Source organism: Lactuca serriola, chromosome 1 (genome assembly GCF_051521515.1).
Source record: "Lactuca serriola cultivar US96UC23 chromosome 1, Lser_US96UC23_V15, whole genome shotgun sequence".
Lineage (NCBI taxonomy): Eukaryota > Viridiplantae > Streptophyta > Magnoliopsida > Asterales > Asteraceae > Lactuca > Lactuca serriola.
In genome coordinates, this window is record NC_136408.1 from 29,906,776 (window position 1) to 29,928,336 (window position 21,561).

Sequence of the window (21,561 nt, forward strand, 5' to 3'; positions counted from 1 at the left end):
ATGGTAAACCCTAATTTTTTAGGTCCCCCTCCCCCCTATTTAAAGGAACGAGGAAGCTAGAGTTAGCTCATCCTCATCCTCCTCAAGCCTTGAAGAAACCCTAATCTCTTTCGTCTATTGTTGAAGCTCTTATTGTTGTTCTTGGAAGCTATTAAAGGAAGATGGAGGAAGTAGTGAGCTAAGATCCAGCAAGCAAGTCTCCATTCTTCACCTTGGAACTTTTCTGGACCTTTGTAAATGTCCTATACTCGATTTTTATTATGATAGGTTGCTAGATATTGAGTTTTGTCCCATAATCTTCTTGTTCTAGTTAGATTAAATGGTGAGATCTCATAAACTTTGCAACTTCATGAATCTCTGGGACATTTGGTGTAGTTTGTGGCTTGGATATGTAGTTTGGTTGTATTTTGAAGTCATGCATGGGATTTAGGTCATAAATTCTCTTTTTAACCTAATATGGGTTCAATACATGCATTGGACATGCATGTCTATAAAGCACCAACTTTTATGTTGGTTTTAGTGTTAGAAACACTTCTAGAAAAGATGGACTTTGTACTTAAAGGAGTAAGTGCTTAATGGTTAAGTTCATGCCTTGTGGAACCTAGATTTTGAGTTTTGGACCTTTTGGATGGTCCTAATGGGTAAAGAAACTTTATCCTTCTAGACCATGTTTTGGACTAAGTCTTGGCTTGGAAGCTCGGGGGCTGAAGAAAACAGCTTAATCCATTAAGATGTCTAGAACCCAAATACCACAATGTGGCATCAAGTCACCACGCCATGTCGACTGGGGTCAGATCGGCTATTTTGTCATCTTGGGCCCACGTTGTGGCCACGGAAGGTCACAGCATGGAGGATTATGGCGTGTTGACTTCTCTAACTTAGGTCCACATTGGGTTTAGACCCGTGGACCACGATGTGGCGAGTCAACTTTGACCATTGACTTTGACTTTTGACTTGCATCGGCATTTGGTTACACCCTTAGTCTTGGAAGAAAAGCTAAGGGTGTACTTTATATGGCCATATAGGTAGTTGGTAGCATCTGTGTTCGCAGCAGTAGTAACAGTTGTAGTTGATCATCGTTAGATAAGTGAGTTCTTTCACTGTACTCATGGGTCGAAGGCAATAAATGTCGGTCTACTAGATTATGTTTGTAGGGTGATAGTTGTCTTTGTGACACTTATTGTTATACATGTATATGCTTGTTGTCTTTGTGAATCTTGCTAATATGATTGTATGGTTAGTTATAGGGGTGAAATAGACACGATACCGATTGAAAGAGATCGAAGGGGGGTGAAATAGACCCAGTACTGGTTGAAAGAGACTAAAGGGGTTGAAATAGACCAAATACTGGTTGAAAGAGGTCGAAAGGGGGTGAAATAGACCCAATTATGTTTTAAGTGTAATGTATGTATGGTATGGGGTATTTGGGGAAACTCACTAAGCTTTATGCTTACAGTTTTATGTTTATGGTTTCAGATACTTCCAATTCAAAAGGGAAGGGCTCAATATGATGGCACCGCATCCACCAACATTCTACATTTTATGACCTGATTTGTACTCTGATAATTATTTTATACATTATCACATTTGATGGGTTTTGAAATGAATGAATGATGTTCTGTTGGTTCTTAAAAAGAAATTTTTTACTTAGAAATCTTTTGGGACTTTACATATACTATGTTTCTCATGGATTTGATAAATTTTCTTCATATTTCACCAAAATAATTAAAATTTAGGACGATCTTTACATTGTCCCATGCATCCCTATTAGGTTGAGAATAAAAATACTAAGAAAACAGATATGAATAATACATGAAAAAACATAAACGAAAATCAAACCAAAGCACATAAAACACAAAGATTTAAGTGGTTCACACTATCTTGCGATAGACTACATCCACTACCGAACCAGAGAGAGAGAGAGAGAGAGAGAGATTTTATTTCACACACACTTTTTCTGCTACAATGTTACAGATATGGCCTTTCATAAGAATATAAATGATAAGATTTGACCTAAACATCTAAAAGGAAAAGCCCGACTTAAAAACACAAAAAAAGCCCTAGAATAAATTGGCCTGCCCAAAAAAATTTCAGTCTTTAAAAATTCCAGATCTGATGATAAGTCTCCATATCGAAAAATCTCCCACTTGGAGGCTTGATCATCATTTTGCTGGCAACCAAGTTTGTATCCTCTATAGCAATCGTCTCTCTCTCTCTCTCTCTCCCTGTCTCACACTCTCTCTCTCTCTCTCACTCTAGTCCCTGCCTCCTCTTCATGTTTTTGGAAGCCTAGTTGAAGCCATGCACAACTTTAACTTATCAGTTGGTACCATCTTATTAAACATATCCGTTGGATTCTTCATATTGGTATTTTTCTTCAAATTTAGTGTACCATTAGTTATCTGTTCTTGTATGAAATGAAATCATGTCTTATGTGTTTCGTTCAGTTGTGAAACACCGGATTTTTCACAAGATGTACTTCACTTTGATTGTATAGTGGAGAAAACATTCTTCTTGTTTTACTCCCAGTTCAACCATATCAACTCTTTGCTTGCTTCTGTAATGACGATATATTCTTCCCCCATAGTTGAGAGGACAATACTTTTCCGAAGCCTGGACATCTAACTCACTGTTGTACATCTGATAATGAAAACATACCCAGTAGTGCTTTTTACCAAATCCACGCACTCCCCTAAATCAGCATTAACGAATCCTTCCAAAACCACTTTATTTTTGCTGAAACATAGAGCGACTTCAGAAGTACCTTTCAAATAAAGAAGCCTATTGACCCCTTCCCAATGTTGTTTACCTAGGTATATGATTTATGACCCTTCATTCAAGTATAAACTTGTACTTGGCATCCTTGGTATAAGATTCAATGTTTTGTATGTTTTTTTTATCATCGTTCCAATAAATTAAACTTGTCTTTTAGTTTTTTCTGCATTCAAATCACGTACAAATGTTAATTCATTTGTATCAAGTTCTAATTATGGTACATTGTTATCGCATAGAAGCTTTTGACATATACCATCGAATAAACTTCAAACACTTTCTCTCATTCCTTCATATTATCATAATACTTCTATTGATATGTATGTTGTGTATTTTCAAGCTAAACAACATCAACTGCCATTTTTCAAAACGTCTTTCATTTTCCAAAGAACATTTTGATTTGAAACATGTGGATGTTTGGGAATCTTCGAAACATGGATATAAGTTTTCTATTACGATAGTTGGTGACTTTAGCCGAGACACATGGGTTCATTTATTAACCCATACAATTTATGCATGCTCATTTATTAAAACATTTGTTGACTCTTCCAAACTCAATTCGAAGAAGATTTCCAAAATTATAAGGAAAACAATGCTTATGAGACCGGTCCGGTAGGTGTGATACCAGTGACAAGTCTAGAATATAAAACCACATGGTTCGTTAATTTTTCTATAGAAAATTTTCTATGTTAATATATATATATATATATATATATATATATATATATATATAGGTCATTAAAAATTTTCTATAAAAATCTTAGATAAATTAAAAAAATTGTGTGGTTCCTTTGACCCACATTACTTATACATAGCCTCCCCTTGTATGGTACAACAACTCACCACACTTTTAGCCTACCACGTCAGCCGCACATCATGACTAATTCGTCGTCTATATCGTCGAAAAAAACGTCTTTAAAATCGTCGACAACGAGATTCACTTAAGCATTGAATATATGTTCCACCAAATCAGCATGAAGGTTGTGGTATCCAAGTCAGTCATATACTTCCCCTCTATTTGAATGTATGTCGGTGTACCAATACCTACTCCTTCGACATTTGGATCGAAAATGCATGCCATATCCAAATATCATGAGACGTCACCGCTTCTAAAATTATTATCAATTGTTTCTGATCACTTCTCATAAATTGACCACATCATGAATTAGGGCACATGGACCACCCCCAATGCATATAATCATTGCTACCAAGCATTCTGTGGAACCCATGTATATTTTCAGGTGCCACATACAATTGGTGGACGACGCTAATTGCCGACTTGCGTAAATACCGATCATGATAGAGAATAATCATGGTTTTAGCAAACTTGTATAAACATTCACGGGTCATTCGCTCTGGTATCCTCACATACTCATCCCATAAGTCTGGTCCCATGTCAAATGCTAGTTAACAAATTGCAGCTGTATATTTTTGAATTGTTGAGAATCTTTTCCGGCCTCTTACATAAATCTTTTGTTTAAAATATGGAAATCGATTCCCACATCTTCAATAATGCATAGAAATAATTCTTTACTCATCTGATACCGACGTCTGAATTTCACAACATATACTGCATCATCGTCAAAATAGTCATGCACAAGTTGGTTTTTCCCGTCTTCACAATTTCTCCATAATGGAGGATTTCTAATTTTTGTATGCTAACTTTCGGCTTCATTTTCTTGTACATAAGCTAGTGTTGTTCTCATAACATCGCTGATAAGTTCTGCTTCCCACAACACAAACGTATTTGACGTAGTGTTGGGGATGTGGATTTGATATAGCACCAGGACCAGATGGTATTACATTCAAACTCATAAAATATAAAAGGGGGTTAATGAAAGACGATATAGTGAGATACATCAAGCATTTTGAGGCATTTGGTAAAATTTCCCCTAGCTGTAATTCATCATTCATCACCCTGGTCCCTAAAGTTAAAATCCAATATCTCTAACTGATAATAGGCCCATTAGCCTAACTGGATGCATTTATAAAATTGTTTCCAAGATCCTCGCAAATAGGCTGAAAGGATTTATCGGGTATATGGTGGAAGAAGTTCAATCAACATACATAAATAGCAGGAACATTGTTGATGGTATGCTAGTTATAAATGAATTTGTTATGTAGGATAAGAATCACAAGAAACAAATGTTTTGTTCAAAGTAGATTTTGAAAAGTCATTTGATACAGTTAATTTGGGGTATTTAGATTCGGTGATGGAGCAAATGGGGTTTGGAAGTAAATAGAGGAGATGGATCAACGAATGTCTCTCTTCAGCTAGATCTTCGATCTTGGTTAATGGAGCAGCCACTAAAGAATTTCCAATCACAAGGGGAGTGAGGCAAGAGGACCCACTTTCACCTTTCTATTCATCCTTGACATGGAGGGACTACACGTATCTATCCAAGACACATGTGATAAATCCTTAATTCAAGGAGTAAAACTACCTCGTGGTGGGCCAATAGTTTCACATAAGTTTTACGCGGATGACGCCATCTTCGCAGGAAACTGGGATATGGGTAGCATAAAGAACTTATCGCGCATTCTAAAATGCTTTGAAATCTCCTCCGACCTCAAAGTAAATTATCACAAATCTCGATTATTTGGCATACGAACTTCAGATTCTAAACTCCATGATATGGCCCAAATTATTGGATGTTTGAAAAGCTCTTTCCCCTTTTCATACATTGGGGTTCCGATTGGAGCCAATATGTTGCTGAATAATAATTGGAAGCCTATCGTGGAGAAATTTCAATCAAATTTGTCAAATCGGAAAGCAAACGCATTGTCATTCAGAGGACAATTGACTTTGATTAAATCGGTATTAGGGAGCTTGCCTACTTACTACTGATATTTATTTAACGCTCCACATGGAATATTGGATACATTAGAAAGGATGAGGATGAGATTTTTATGGGGTGGCACGGACATGAAAAACAAGATTCATTGGGTTAAATGGGCAAAAGTAGTGGCAGATAAAAAAGAAAGTGGTCTTGGGGTTGGTGCTCTTAAAGCTCAAAATGTGACCATACTTACAAAATGGTGATGGAGACTAAAGAATGAAAACGAGTGCCTATGGTCAAAAGTAATCTTTAGTATTCAAAATCTTAGGAATCAACCAGCCTCTTACTGATAAGTGTCATTTTATGCATCTTTTAGGGTAGTTTTTATAAGCATTTAGCATCATATTTTGTACATTTGCATGTCATCATTTTAAATAATGTTCAACTCATGTCTTTTATCAGAATTTCCATACTGCTCGCATTTTTGTGTCGTTTTCAGATAGTTCTAGTGGAGCAGTACTTTGGGAGCAGCTTTAGATGCGTTTGATGGAGCATTGGAGTTAAAATGAAGCTTGGAAATTATTAAGGCTTATGAAGAATTATTGGAAGATGTTTTGGTCAAGAAAATTTCTATTGAATTGATCATACGAAGACAAATTGCTACATTCTAAAGCCTAAAGGATGTTGTTGGCAGCTTTGATCCCCTATCAGTATTTTGACCATATCTCATTACTTGTAACTCAAATTGACGAGATTCAAAATGTTCCAGAAACTAGACAAAATTTTGGACGACTTTTGTGTGTGTGAAAAAGGCCAAATGTAATATCCTGATTTCCTGGTATGCGATTTATTCCTTAAAAGGCAAGTTTCCCTTGGAACTCGGCGAGTTGATGGCCTCAACTCAACGTATTGAAGGCTTTTGGGTCATGCATCTTTTTGGACCAACTCGACGAGTTGGTGAGGAAAACTTGACGAGTTAGTGGCTGGTTGAGAAACCCTAAATTTTAGGGTTTGCATCCTATATAACCTCCTTAATCCTTGAGGCTGATCTTTTACCAGCCTCCAAACCCTATTATTAGCTTTGTAAACCCTAATCTTCATTACATCTCATATTGTGAGTTAGTGTGGCATTTTAAAGCAAAAGAAGGAGAAGATTGGGAGAAGGAGGCAAGGATCTAGCAAGCTAAGCTCTCATCTTTAGTTTGGCACTCTTTTGGACCATTGTAAGTATTCAAAATCCGATCTTTTATCTAGCTATGTAGCTAGATCATGATTTTTGTCCCTTTTTTCTCTTTATTCTTGGACGTTGCAATGGATGGACTTCATAAAGTTTGCAACTTTATGAATCTCCAGGTCAAGGTGACCTTAAAGTGAGTTAGATCTGGTCTTTAGCTAAGCTTTGATGCCATAGATGGAGTTTAGGTCATATTTCTCTTTTTTGAACCATTTTGGGTTCAAGACATGCATTGGACATTCATGTCTATAAAGCACCAAACTTTGGGCTATTTTTGAGTCTAGATTCTCTTCTGGAAAAGTTGGGTTCCATATCTCAAGAATTTTGTGCTTAATGGTTAAGCCTTTGAGTTTTCAAGCATTGTGGAAGGGTTTTTGAGCATTTGGAGTAGCCCCAAAGGATAAAGTTGGAAACTTTATCCTTTTAGACACATTTGGAGTTCAGATCTGAGCCTTAGAGTCCCTGGAATCGCATAATCATTTGAATGTGTTAGGCTGGGAAAAACTTGGCGAGCTGTCAAGCCAACTCGGCGAGTTAGCTAGGGTTCTGTAATGCCCATTTATGGTATGTAAATTAAATATAGTATTTTTTTCCTTTTCTTAAGAGGAACTCGACGAGTCAGTAGCCCGACTCGTCGAGTAGAGACGGGATTTGCACGCGTCTTTAGTGGGCGACTCGACGAGTTCGTATCTCGAACTCGGCGAGTCCGCCAGTCTGGATGAAACCCTAAATCCCAGGGTTTGCACCCTATTTAAACGTCATTATAGCCTCCCACCCCAGCCACTAGCACCTCTAGAGCATTTCTCTGTAAACCCTAGTCCCCATTGTTGAGCTTAAGTGTTTTGTGTTAGCTTGGAAGTTGTAGAAAAGAAAGGAGGAAAGAAGACCGATAGAAGAGAGAGGAGATCCAGAATCTAGCTTCCATTTGCTACACATTCTGGTAATAAAGTTATTACCTTGCTTATTCTTCCATTAAACCCTCTTTTATGCTTGTTTATGGTTCTCTTGGAACTTTATATGATTCAAACTCGAGAATTGAACTCTCCTTAGGATGGAGACCATAGATCTGGATGTTATTGAGCTCTAGGAGCTCAATGTAGCTACCTTTATGCAAATATAGCCTTGTTCCAAACCCTAAGTGCATATTGTTGGATGATTTTGGTGTTTTAGCCCCATTCTCGTGTGCATGTATGTAAAGTTGGAAACTTTACATGTAAAACCAACCCTAGAAGCCCAGATCTATGAATTGGATGCAATGAAATTGACTGGAATCGACTGTATAGTAATGGCATCCATGGAACTCGACGAGTTGTTCATACAACTCGTCGAGTCACAGTCTAGACGTGTTCATATGATGAAGGAGAACTCGACGAGTTGTTCATACAACTCGACAACTTGTTCATACAACTCGGCGAGTCGGATGAAGTTAGATTTGATGTTAGTATGGAAGAAGAACTCGTCGAGTTTTTGCCAAACTCGACGAGTTGAAGCGGGTAGAGGATCAGAAAAGGTTTTAGGGACTCGGCGAGTTGGCGGCCCAACTCGGCGAGTCCGGTCAACTGAAAGTTGACTTTTACCAAGATGTTGACTTTGACCAAGGGTAAAATAGTCATTTTACCCTGAGAACACTACAAGAATTTTAGGTCTTTATCCACACATATTTTACCTACACATGTTAATGTGTGGGTATATACCTACACATTTTTTGAAATATGTGGGTAATTGAAAATATTAGTTTTTTAATAGCAGTCAACATTTAATATGTGTAGATAATATGTTTTATGAACACTTTATTTTGCTACAATTTTTTTTCTAAAACATTGGTGATTGTTAGCGAGATCAATTACCTACACATATAATAACTTCCGTCACTGTGTGAGTACACATTACCTACACAAAAATAAAAATTTATATATGTGTGGGTAATTTGTTAAGTTTTACCGACATATAATTTATATATATATAAAAATGTGTAGTTATTTATGGTAAACAATTTTTTTACTTTTTTTTTATGAGAATGATGTGGCATGTTATATATCCACACATGTTGTATTTGTTATTAATGTGTGGGTAAAGTAGCTATATATATTTTAAACTTAATAAGTGTAAGTAACTATTAGTTTGGCTAACGCATAATATTTATTCATAAATTTTTAGTTAAATAACGTAAACAAAAATTATCTTATTTTACAAAATGATATAGAAATTTAGGTATCCACTCATCTCATATAAAATTGTATTATGTGTATCAATTGAAAAAAATTACATATTAATTCTAAAATAAATTAGATTACAAGACCTTTTGTATTTCAATTTTAATTTTGGCTTCCACTAAATTTAGATCTCGCCTCCGCCTTTTTTTAAATTTCATAATTGCTCCCACCAAATTTGAATTTTCCAAAATTTTAAATTCCACTATTCCACACTCATAAAACCTAAAATCTCCATGCCTCCCATAGCCCCGCTCCACGATTCTTTCGACTCTTTTGCCTACTACCTATGTTGCCCTGTCTCCCACGACTAACCATGTCTCTTGATATCTCTTTCTCTATTGTTATACGTGTGTTCGATTTTTTACCTTCTAGTTTTCCACTCTTTCTTTCCCTATCTATCTTCTTATAATATCATCATTTAAATCTCCTAATTGAATATTTGTATTCTTTTGATTTTCGTTAAAAATTAAAGATCTTGATTGGCTCTTGTTTGTTGCTAAACCACTTGTATATTTTAAATTCTATGTTTCGTACACATTAGGGAATCAAGGTATCATTTAGATTTAATTCATACTGATATATATACTTCTGATTTAGCATCGCCTAGAAGTGTATTGTTGATGAAAATGTTTTTTTTTTTAATATTATATTCAGGTACCAATTTCCACTGTTATGTTGGACCAAATGTAGAGCAAATTATGAATAGCTTTCTTTACATTCTATTGGTAACCAAAGTAAAATTGTTACTAAAAATATAAAACTGTCTTAGTGAATCATTTTGTTCATCTGTTTGTAGAAGTTTATGTATGAAAACCTAATTTTTACATCTAATATAGTTACTACAAATATTTTCCACTTTCCATTATAATTGTTACTTTTATGTTCAATGCTTTATTTTTCACTTTATTTTGCAGAAATATCATTATACTTAATGTCATTTGTTCAAGTATAACACAAATTTTGATTACGTATATACGTGCAGGAAGAATTTGAACTAGCTTTGTCCAGGAGCGAAAAGGAAAAAAAATGTTTGAACAATGTGCATGATGTTCATTTATTTTTGGTTTTTTGGAGTAAGGTACATAATTTTCTATCATTTATTTTTTGGTTTTTTGGAGTAAGGTACAGTTCTAGAATTTGAAATGGACTTTTCATTGCATATGCAATACAAAGTTCATTTGTTGCTATCTCACTTGATATTTGTTGCTTAATGTTTGTATTGTATTGTTTTCCATCTTAATTTTTAGTTGTTTATTAATAAATTAATTCTATTATTTTAATTGCAGGGGCAAAAGGGCTTAGGAAAAGATTCATCTCACATCAAGATACATAGGGGTCATCTGAAAAGCAGGATTTTAGGGGTCCTAAACATTCAAAACCAGGTCGGTATTAATTTTCCCATGGTACCGAGCTCAGTTCACATATAATGCTGTGAAATACGTGTTGTTTTTACCGGTCTTTTTTCTTTGGAATAGACTGCAAAACAGAAAGAAGCAAGGATGAAAATTAAGGAAATCCAGTTTACAATAGTGAAACAGCATAACCATGGTCTCTTAGAACCAAGCAAGCTTAGTTCAACCATCTACAAGGATGACCAACAATTTTATCCTCCAACTAGCCATAACACTTACTCTCCGTGTATGGTTCAGGTCTCCTATAAATACATGATTTAATCTATTTGCAGGGTGTTGTTCAAGTAAATATGTGGGTAGCTCGACTTGAGAAAAGCTGATGAAGATATGGTAGAAGCAACTGTTAAAATTGTTTTAACGACATTATTATTAGGTTATATTTATGTTTTGACAGGGTAGGTTAAAGTTGGATGATGTAATGTTTCTACTAAGGAATTATGTATTACTTTTCAATATTAATATTAATTTGTGTATTAGCTTAGTTCATCCATCTACTGTATTTTAATTATAATATTAATAGTAATATTTGTATTAACTATATTTTTTATCTACACATATCAAAACCAATACCTACACATAAAAGTATGTTTACCCACAAATATGTTATGATACGTTTCACCCGCTCTTTGTGGGTAACATGCCATGTAACTTGACACATCACATATGTAGTCCACATCATTGTCCATGTCATTAGACATGTCATCAACCATCACAAAAAATTGCAATACTTTTATCCACATACTTACTAGTTTTATCCACACATTAATGTGTAGGTATAGCTCGTTCTATACCCACACATAACCAATGTGTAGGTAACGATCTTTATCTACAGACATGAGCCAACACATAGCGACATTTAATTTATGTGTGAGTAAAAACAATTACCAAAACATATAAGGCATTTACCCACACATAACGTGTGTGGGTAAACACCCAAATTTCTTGTAGTGGAACAATTATCAGTATCTGATTTAGTGTTTATGGGATTTGTAGCCGGGAAGTTCCGGAGCAGCAGTCAGCCAGTTTCAGATTTAGCATCTCAACAGCCAACGTTACGAGGTGAGTTTCCTTCCAGTAGGAACGGGTCTACGGCCACAATGTCGGTCCGCTTAGTTAGCAGTAGTTCTGGACTTCGATCTAATGCAGTAGTTTAGTGTTCTTGATGTATTTGTGATTCAAGCATGTATTTGTGTTATGTGTTCCGGACTTTGGTCCGATGCAGTATGCAATATATTTGTTTATGCTTGTAGTTATGTTTATCCAATGCTATGTTCACTCAGTTTTCGGACTTCAGTCTGATGCAATTTCTGGACTTCGGTCCGATGCAGAGGGCAAGGCCCTAGTTAGTCCCGGACTTCGGCCGATGCAGTTTCCGGACTTCAGTCCGATGCAGTGGGCAAGGCCCAGTAGTTGCTTTATATGTTGTTGTATGGTATGTGGTAGTTTGGGGGAGCTCACTATGCTTTGCGCTTACAGTTTTAGTTTTGGTTTCAGGTACTTCCACTAGTAAGGGGAAGAGCTCGGGATGATGACATGGCACACACCACAGCTTCAGTTTATCTTGGGAGTTTTATTCGGATATTTTTGATATGTTTTGACATCAGTTGATTTCATATATTTTCTTTGACTTTTTGAGACATGCGATTCTTGGTTTTAGAATATGATGATTGATTTCATGGTTTAATTTAATGTTTTAAAAACAAAATTTTTTTGGGGTTATATAATTGGGACGTTACAGTTTTCCCCGACTTTCTGAGTAATGTAAAACTCGACGAGTTCATAAGGTGCTCTCGACGAGTTAGGTCAACATGGACTGTTGAACTTGACCATTGACTTTGACTTTGACCATAGACTGTTGAACTTGACCATTGACTTTGACTTTGACCATGGTTGACCAAATTGGACTTTTGAGGGCATTTTGGGTATTTTGAGATTTGATGGGTTGGTCATGATGGTTGTAGGCTTTGATTCGGGAGCTGAGATTCGAAGTTAGATCTTATCAGTTCAGCTACTTGTGAGGTGAGTTTTCCTCACTGTACTTTCGGGTCGAAGGTACCAAGGCCGGCCTATTTGGTTTGATAACCTGACATTATTGATATGTTGAGTATGGTATACATATGCATGCTAGTCTTGATATGCTAGTTTGATAAATCTATAGGACTGCCTGTGATACAGTCTATTTATCTGTATATGATATTATATGATATATATGTTGACATATTGTGTAGGTTGGGTTGAGGTTGTACTGCTCTGTGTTGTAGCCAACAAACCTTGGAGTATGCCAGATATGAGCTGAGGGTCAGGGAGGGCATGCCAGACTCATACTGAGGAGTCATGAGTAGGGATGAAAGTGGGTCCAAACCCAGACCGGATGGACCCGGACCCGGAAAACCCGGAACCGGTTAACGGGATTTTGTAGAACCGAAAACCGGACCGGTATATAGGAACCGATTACGGTTCTGTTCCGGGTACAGTTCTGGGTAAAGTGGGTCTAGAATCGGAAAACCCAAAAACATCAAAGTGAGTAGGTTAGAACCGGATAAAGTGGGTTTAGAACCAAAAAACCCGAAAAAACCGGAATTTTTTTGTAATTCCTTACTACTTAGTGGGTTGAACTTTGAAAATTTTTATATTTATATCCCGAATTTGGGTGACTGTAACTCATTGAATATGAAACCAAAATTAACAAAATTATAGTCTAAAATCATGTATAAAACTCTAAAATACACTCTGGAAATAACCGCATGTCAATCCGACTTTAAACGAATGAGATTTTCATGTGTTAATATTTTCACATAACACAAAGTACAAAAACAAATAGTTGAAAAGTTGAAAATTCTTAGTTTTGATATCCCGACTTCGGAGGGCAGTAAATCATTGAATGTTAAACCAAAAATGACAAAATTATAGTCTAAAATCATGTACAAACTGTAAACTACAAGTTGGAAAAAACCACATGTCAATCCGACTTCAAACGAATTAGATATGCATGTTTTAAAACTTTCACCGAATACAAAAAAACTGAAAAACTAAAAACTTCCAGCTTTGATATCTCGATTTTGGAGGACTGTAAGTCAATGAATATAATACTAAAAATGGCAAATTTATAGTCTAAAATCATGTACAAACTCTAAACTACATGTTGGAAAAAACCGCATATCAATCGGAGTTGAAACGGATGAGATATGCATCTTTTAAACGTTTCACAAAAACCGGTTCCGGCCCTAAAAGTGGTTCCGGTTCCAAACATTGGTTCCGGTTTTTAGACCCGGTTTACTCGGACCCAATGGACCTAAACCCGGAGTACCCGGAACCCGGATAAAGCCAATTTTTAAACCCGGAACCGGAACCGGTTCTATATATTTCGGTTCTAACGGTTCCGGTTCCGGTCCGGTTTTCCGATTCTAAATCTCATCCCTAGTCATGAGTATTCCAGATAGGAGCTGAGGGCCGGGAAGGGCATGCCAGACTCGTATTGAGGGCTTAGCGGTATTCAATCCAAGGACTAATCAGGCCGGGAAGCAAGCCAGACATAAGATGTGGGCTGAGGGTAAACCAAAATTATGTTGTGGGCTCAGGGGTAATCTAGTCTGTTAAGTTGTGGGCCCATTACATGTTGTTATGATATTTGTGCTATTTGCACTAAGCTTTGGGCTTACAGTTTTGGATTATTTTTCAGGTACTTCAGAGGATCGCGGGAAGGCGAAGGCGTGATCGTGCACCTCCTCATATTTTGTTTTACGATTTTGGGATTTCTTTGATGTGAAACTTATTTTGAAAACAATTTGTAAACAATGATGGTTTTGGGTTTATTTTAAAAGTTTAAAATTTTCAAGAATTTTACGAATGTTACACGACATCTACGGTCTCGTAAGCCAAAAATGCGATCGTAGAAGTGATCGCATTTTTTTTTCTGCAATCACATAAACATGTCGGAGTCCCAAAAAGTTCAGAAATGGCTTCGTACTTCATTCAAACGTAATCCTGGAAAAAAAACCCTCAAATCTGCAATCATATAAAGGCTTTCTACGATTGCATTTTGTGTTGCAACCTCAAAAGCTTCATAAATAGCATACAACATCATTTAGGGGCAAATCTGGAAAAAAATCACATTTTATGCGATCGCATATCTGACATCTGCAATCACATTTTTTCTTTCTTTCTCCAGAAGCTTCCATCTCGCATATAAATACAACCTTTATCATCATATTAGAAGGTTAGATGGTTCCAGACAACAAAAATCATTTCTAAAGGCGATTTCTGATACCTTTCAGCGACTCCTGGAGATCTGAAGCTGTGAATCATCTCACACATTTAGTTTATCTAGAATTATCAGTAAATGTTTCTTTTATTTAGCTTAGTTTCATTTTTGACCATGTCTGGCTAAACCTTAGTTTTCGGTTCTGTAGAGACTAGTATTTTTTATGTGATTATTATTCAGATCTGGTTTTCTTTTTGTGTTTCTATCATGATTATTGAGTTTCAAACTTGATGAATGTTTGATTTTAAATTCTTGTTAGTCTGAACATCTAGCTAAGGTTTTATCATTTCATTTAATCAGTTAATAGAATCTGGAGTTGTTCTTGTCAACTGGTAATGTAACAAGTATCATATTGGTTCCGTGTTAAGGATTTAACTTTGATATAAACTGGAAAAAAAATCATATTGTTACGCTTCCAAGATTGTGAAAAGAATTGTGTATTGCTAGGAATTTTACACAGAACATAAAACTGTTTTTCTGATTTAATTAAAAGTTTGTTTAATTGAACAGTAAAAAGTTAGGGTTAATTCAAAAAACTTGTTTTGATTAACTAATTTAGGTAAAAGAAATTATACTAGAGTTTGTTAGTTTTTCTCAATACCTGCTTAGATAGAATGCGTCTCAAATAACCATATCTGAATTGATTGCATGATTGAAAAAGTCGTGGCAGAATTGAAATTGTTTTATTATAATTTTATTTGTTGTAAATTCCAACTAGTTAGTTGATATGGCCTAGGCCTTTTAATATAATTTTATTTGTTGTTTTAAAAAAAATCTGCCTTTATTCATATAACAATCGTTTTTTATTTTTTTTTAATCTCTATATCAATATTAATTTTAGAGAAAATACAAAACAACTTTTAAAAGCACTGGGTAATGTATGCTAAAAATAGTGGTCGGAACTGTGAAGCCTTGCCTCCTTTTTTACATTTATAATATTTTTTAAATTTAATCTTTTTTTAAAAAGATAAGGACACTACATTGGAAGAAGACACAACATAAAGCCAAGCTATTCTAAAATTCCCAAATATATTTATAGTTAATTAATTTCCAAAAACTGTTAATTTTATTAGCCTGCAACTGATTATGTGTATAAGTTTTACAAATTTTAACTCTTTCAAAAAAAAAAAATAATAATAATAAGAAGGTATCGGTCCATTGGATAAAGCATGGCATCGCAGACTCAGAGGAATGTGGTAAAGCCTGAATCCATAAAATCCTTGTTCGTGGGAATTGCCTTTGTAGAGTACGGAATACGGAGATAATATGCGCAGGCATAAGGCATAGTACCAATATTTGCTTTTTTACAGGAGTGGCGGGTGGCAGACTGCCCACATGGATTGGATTGGATGTTTTTTTCCTGTGGTGTTCTAGGTATACTATTTTTTTCCTCCAAATTATGGTTATTATTAAATTTGATTATTGATAAAATCTCAAAGTATTGGCTTTAGATATTTTATATACTAAAGTTGAATATTAAAGGTACTAATTTAAACATTAATATACTAAAGTTGTCTCCATTTGGGTTTTAGATATGTTATATGTTTAGATTGTTATCACAAGTTTTGTATATCATCAAATTCTTAGGGTTTGAGTATTTAAATAAATAAACCATCAAAACTACATATATGTTTATGGTTTGGATGAACATGATAAACATAAACATAGTGTGAAATATAAAAAGATTATCCTTCTTTGTTATGAAATAGTTTTAGTATGTGTTATTGATTTTCTTTGAACAATAATGACAAGTAAAGATCTACATTTGCAAAATTAAATGGCTGTGGACAATGGTGGTAGTGGTCGTGATGGACTGATGGTGGTAATTTTGGGATTAATAATAATAATAATAATGAAGTTAATTTTAAAAAAAAAAAATTATAAAATCTTTTACAGGTGGACGTCATGTTAATACCATATGGACGTCATGTTATAACTTGTCTTAGTGATAAGTGGACACAATTTTGATACTTTAAGGTTTTTAGAATTTGACGTTGAATGACCAAATGATTACAAAGCCAACATTTTCATAGTTAATTTTATCTATAATTCTCTTAAATTCTGGAGCAATAATAGCATGGATTTTATTTTATTTTTAGTTTTTTAAATACATGTAAACATTTAAGAGATAAAAAAGTAACATGGTTACCAAGTGCTCAAAATATCTTAAACTGAAATACAACTTAAAACCGACGAACAATAATGATTATCTTCAAAAAGTTTCATTCGGTTAATGAAACCGGAAAAATCTTTGGCTTTCGAGAACGGCTATAGTTCACAATTTTTCCCTTGAACAGTCGAGCACTAAATTAAAATTTCCAATATTTTATTTTGTTAGGACGTATTTATGATTCATATTACTAGTAAAGAAATTATTTTTTGTGTATATTTTTTTTATATGTATTATATTAACTACTAAAAATATATTGTACTTGTAATTTTCAAGATGAAAATTTTACTATCAGAACATCCAACAATCAAAATTTATGAATCTTAGGGCATTAAAATATATTGAAGTACAAAACTACAATAATACAACCTTACTCACTACCATTAGATGTATACAATGATGTTTGTTTAAACTATAAACTTAAATATGTTGTTTTCGTCTTTTGTAAAGAAATTGTTGAAGGTTATCTCTATTTTGAAAATATTACTTTGTAAATGGTTAATTGGTCAATCGGATAAAATGACTAAAAAATAGTCATTTGACATGCAAGTAGGATGGTAATATCAGTTACGTTATTTGGATATTTTTTTAGAATAATATTACGGTATTTTGTAACAAAAAACATATTATTTGAAATTATGAAACATTGTTGTGTAGCCTTTTACAAACTATTAAAATACTCGTTAATACGGGAAAAATGTGTGAGCCACAATACAAAATTACTTTAAAGACTTGCCCAAAATAAAAATGTTGCAGTTTTTGACAACAAACAAATCGAACGTGTAGTGTCTTTTCTAAACCATAGGGTACATTTTTGGATGAGAGGTTTATTGTCTTATTGATGAGTTGTCTGTCTACCGAGTAAATTAGTTTGCGACATAGGGATGCCACATTTTATATAATTGGTTAATTAAGAGGTTTGAGTTGCTTAAATATTTTTGCTCTGTTAGTGTAAACATTATTTTCTTTATGCTAAAGACATTGTAATCTAATGTTTCCATTTAATCGAAATTTGGAAATGATGTTTAACCCTTTTGCAATCTTATACAAGTTTATAAATTTATGATATTGTTTTTTTTTTTTAAATTAATTAGTTTACAAATATGATTTATGAAGATAAAAAAAAAATGGAAGAATTTTCTTTGTGTGGTGGGACCCACACTATAAGATGGTAGACTCACACCCCCAGCCCACTACATAACGGCAGGTTGCAGTTTTTGGATGAAAGAAACCCCCGTTCGTTATACCTTCCCCTTCACGCTTCAACAAATCTTTCCATATATTGCATGCATTTCTCTTTCTCTCTCTAAAACCCCTTCTTTCTCTCTCTAGAATCATACCCAATCAATCATTTATATATGAATATATTATAATTATAATACGATACAGCCATTCCCTTCCGATTCTGCTTCATCTCCCCAAATCATCGACTACGCACTATCTTAATCTTATACCAAATTGAAATTTCTCAAAACCCCATTAAAACCCTCATTCCAAGACTCTGAAACCTCGTTCTTTTCGTCGATTTTGAGCCAATGGAGCATCAAAGAAACGCACAGATGATGCAAATCCCGAAGCACCAGCAGTATCTCACAAATGGGGTTCCGTTTCGATCATTGCCGCCGTCGTTTGTGTCCGACGCCCACTGTTTTTCGGCGTCTGAAGACCAAAAGATGACTTTTAACCTACCTGCTTCGATTGACGTCGATCAGAGCTTATCAAATGTCTTTTCACTACTGAATATTTCGCCGGCGAAGTACACCGACCGTCAGCCGTTCCTCCCGAGGTCTCTCGGCAGTCAAATCAGCTCTTCCGTTGGCGTCGGCGAGGGTTTTGCTCACCCCATTGGTAGTCCTCGACTGATGCATTCCGATGAGGGCTTTACCAATCACTTTCCGGTGGAACCTCGTCGTCATCAACAGCAGCAGCAGCTTTTCAACGATGCGAATGATTTGCAGAGGCATTGTTCTTCTGGATTTGACTTTGACCAAAAGTCTCCCTTGAGCTCCAAGAAATTCCTTTACTCAACTCAGCAACTCGATTCCTTCCCCAAATGTTCATCAAACCATGCTGCTGCCAATTCCGATAAACCATTTCTTCCTCTCAATGGCAAACTGAAATTTCAGTGGTCAGATGAACACCTTACTCCTTATTATAACAACAATCATCTTTATAGGGTTCCCTTTCAAACCCATCAGTTTCTGAGTTCGTCGTCGTCTTTGAAACAACTGAGAGGAAGGATTTATGCCCTGGCTAAGGATCAAAATGGTTGCAGAATACTACAAGCCATGTTCGAAACACCAACAACGGAAGAAGTGGAAATGGTTTTCTCCGAGCTGGTCGACTCCATTACTGATCTAATGAAAGATCAATTTGGGAATTATGTAGTCCAAAAACTCGTCACTCTGTGTAACAATGATCAGAAAATGAAAATACTTCTTTCACTAACCAAGATCCCAACCAATATCATCCTCGTCTGTATGAATCCACATGGGTATGTTCAATTACTTTAATCTTCTTCGATTTCTTTCATTAACTCCACATCATGTAATGATATTTCTTCATTTGCTAATTCTATAGAACAAGAGCAGTGCAAAAGTTGTTGGAAAACTTGAAAGATCCATTTCAGGTTAAGCTGATAATGAACGCACTACACCGTGGCGCCACCTTATTGGCCAATGATCCAAACGGTCATCACGTTATTCAGTTTTGCCTGATTCATTTCCATAGCGATATTATCAAGGTACCATAATCATTATCATATAATTTGTAACTCATTATCATTATCATTATATGCTAATTTGTAACTAAGACTCAATAAATGAGAGTAATTTTCGCCATTATTTTTGTCAGCCGATTCTTACTGAGATAGCAAATGAGTGCTATAAAGTAGCAACAGATAGAAGTGGATGCTGTGTGCTTCAAGCATGTGTAGAACACTCTCGTGGAGAACTTAGAACACGATTAGTCGCTGAGATTATGGCCAATTCGGTTCATCTGGCTGAAGATCCTTTCGGGTTTGTATCTCTAAATTAATCCTTTAAACCAACATTGTCTTTTATCTTTATCATTTAATGGATTAAGATGATTGGTGTTACTGAATTTAGGAATTACGTTCTGCAACACATGGTGGGACTGAACATTCCGGTGTTCACTTCAATGCTTGTGAGACAACTTCAAGGGAATTTCGCGTCACTTTCCTGCAATAAATACGGTAGCAATGTTGTAGAGAAATGTCTGAATGAATCTGGAGAAGATGTATCGACACAAATCATTCTGGAACTAATCAGAAGCCCTAATTCCTCTTTGCTTCTAATAGACCCCTATGCCAATTTCGTTATCCAATCTGCCCTAAAAGTTTCCAAGGTTTGTTCATGCTTTTGTTGTTAAATTACTGATTAGTAGCTCAAATCGAACGCCAAAATTGATCTTCTGTTGTTCATGGTGAGGTTAGGGTTTCGCACAGGACTGTTTGCGTGGGCTAATTTCGAAGAACATGTCGTCAATGAGGAGTAATCTGTATGGTAAAAAGATATTGGAAAAATTGGAGAAGAAGAAGGTGATGAAGAAAGGGTAAGTTAAATGGATGGATAGTTTGTTTGTGATTATTTGTTGTTAATCCACGAATTATAGGCAATTAAGTATGTGTCTGTGTGATGTTGTTTCGTGAGTTGTTGTCTTCTAAAAAGTTAATTTACAAGGTTAGGAATTTAGGGCATGAGAAAAAGTTGGTGAACATTGTGGACTATGTTAATTTTTGTAGCAAGTGTTCGAATCTTGAAGGGTCAAAAGTACAGTGTGTAACAATGAATTGATGTTTGTAGGAAAGTTTTTGTTTTCTTATTGATATCCATCAAATACTATAGATATTATATGTGAAATTGGTCATTTTACACATGTCATCTACGAGTTGGTAAACTATATGCAAAATTAAGTAGTCTATTTAACGGGAAAGTAAAAACGGGGTTTTAGTTGGAGTAGAGGATTTTACCCATGATATCTTTGAAATGTATTTTGTAAGAATCCTCTAATAACATATGTGGAATCTTTTTTTTTTTTTTTTTTTTTTTGTCATCTGCCTTTTGAGAAATGACATGTAATGCCGGAGATGGAATCCGTACTGTGAAATCTGATATCTGTTATTCGTGAAATGAAATTAAGAAAAATAAGTCATGGGCTTTTTATAAGTTCTATTTATGATATTAAAAAAGTCAATAAAAGGTTGTTTGATATTATTTCTCTAAGAAAAAACATGACTTCAAGTCTAACTAAATATTTTGTTTTAAGTTTTAATGGATCATGACAGTCGGTAATTGTGAAACTCAAAATATTAGGATTCTATTAAATAGGTTGGATATAAATTTCTCTAGTTCATTATATTGGGTAAAATGTAAGACAATATTTAATATCAATTTATCTTTCCAACATCTATTGTTGCAACATGTTATAGAGATTGTCGATTAGACTCATGTGAAACATCGGAAAAATGTTCTTAGGAAAGTCTCAATTGTAGTACATATATATCTCGTAAAATAGGTGGTGCTCCACTAGAAGTGGCCCCGACTAATCAATACAATCCACTATTGGTGGAAAACGATCTAACGAAAAAGACTATGATAAGAACTGATATATCGAAAGAGGACGTCATGTCAACACCGCATGTATAAAATTGGACTGTTGACCTACATGTCAGGCCACATAGACTAATTGAATGTTCAA

The 21,561-nt window shown here is 35.0% G+C and overlaps 1 protein-coding gene across 1 annotated transcript; it reads left to right on the forward strand.

Annotated features, from left to right (window-relative positions):
* Nucleotides 1–18,118: 18,118 nt before the first annotated feature.
* LOC145067876 (pumilio homolog 12-like) lies at nucleotides 18,119–20,784 on the forward strand. Its single transcript, XM_079014915.1, has 5 exons — nucleotides 18,119–19,336; nucleotides 19,423–19,585; nucleotides 19,696–19,859; nucleotides 19,950–20,208; nucleotides 20,297–20,784. Exons 1-5 carry the CDS (start codon nucleotides 18,378–18,380, stop codon nucleotides 20,417–20,419), a joined length of 1,668 nt encoding a protein of 555 aa, XP_078871041.1. The 5' UTR covers nucleotides 18,119–18,377; the 3' UTR covers nucleotides 20,420–20,784.
* The last annotated feature ends 777 nt before the right edge of the window (nucleotides 20,785–21,561 follow it).

Excerpts from the sequence above, each read along its gene's own strand:
- LOC145067876 (XM_079014915.1), top strand. The coding sequence starts at position 18,378 with ATGGAGCATCAAAGAAACGCACAGATGATGCAAATCCCGAAGCACCAG. Across the intron at positions 19,860-19,949 it reads CTGGCTGAAGATCCTTTCGG|GAATTACGTTCTGCAACACA; the intron begins GTTTGTATCTCT and ends TACTGAATTTAG. Across the intron at positions 20,209-20,296 it reads CTGCCCTAAAAGTTTCCAAG|GGTTTCGCACAGGACTGTTT; the intron begins GTTTGTTCATGC and ends TGGTGAGGTTAG.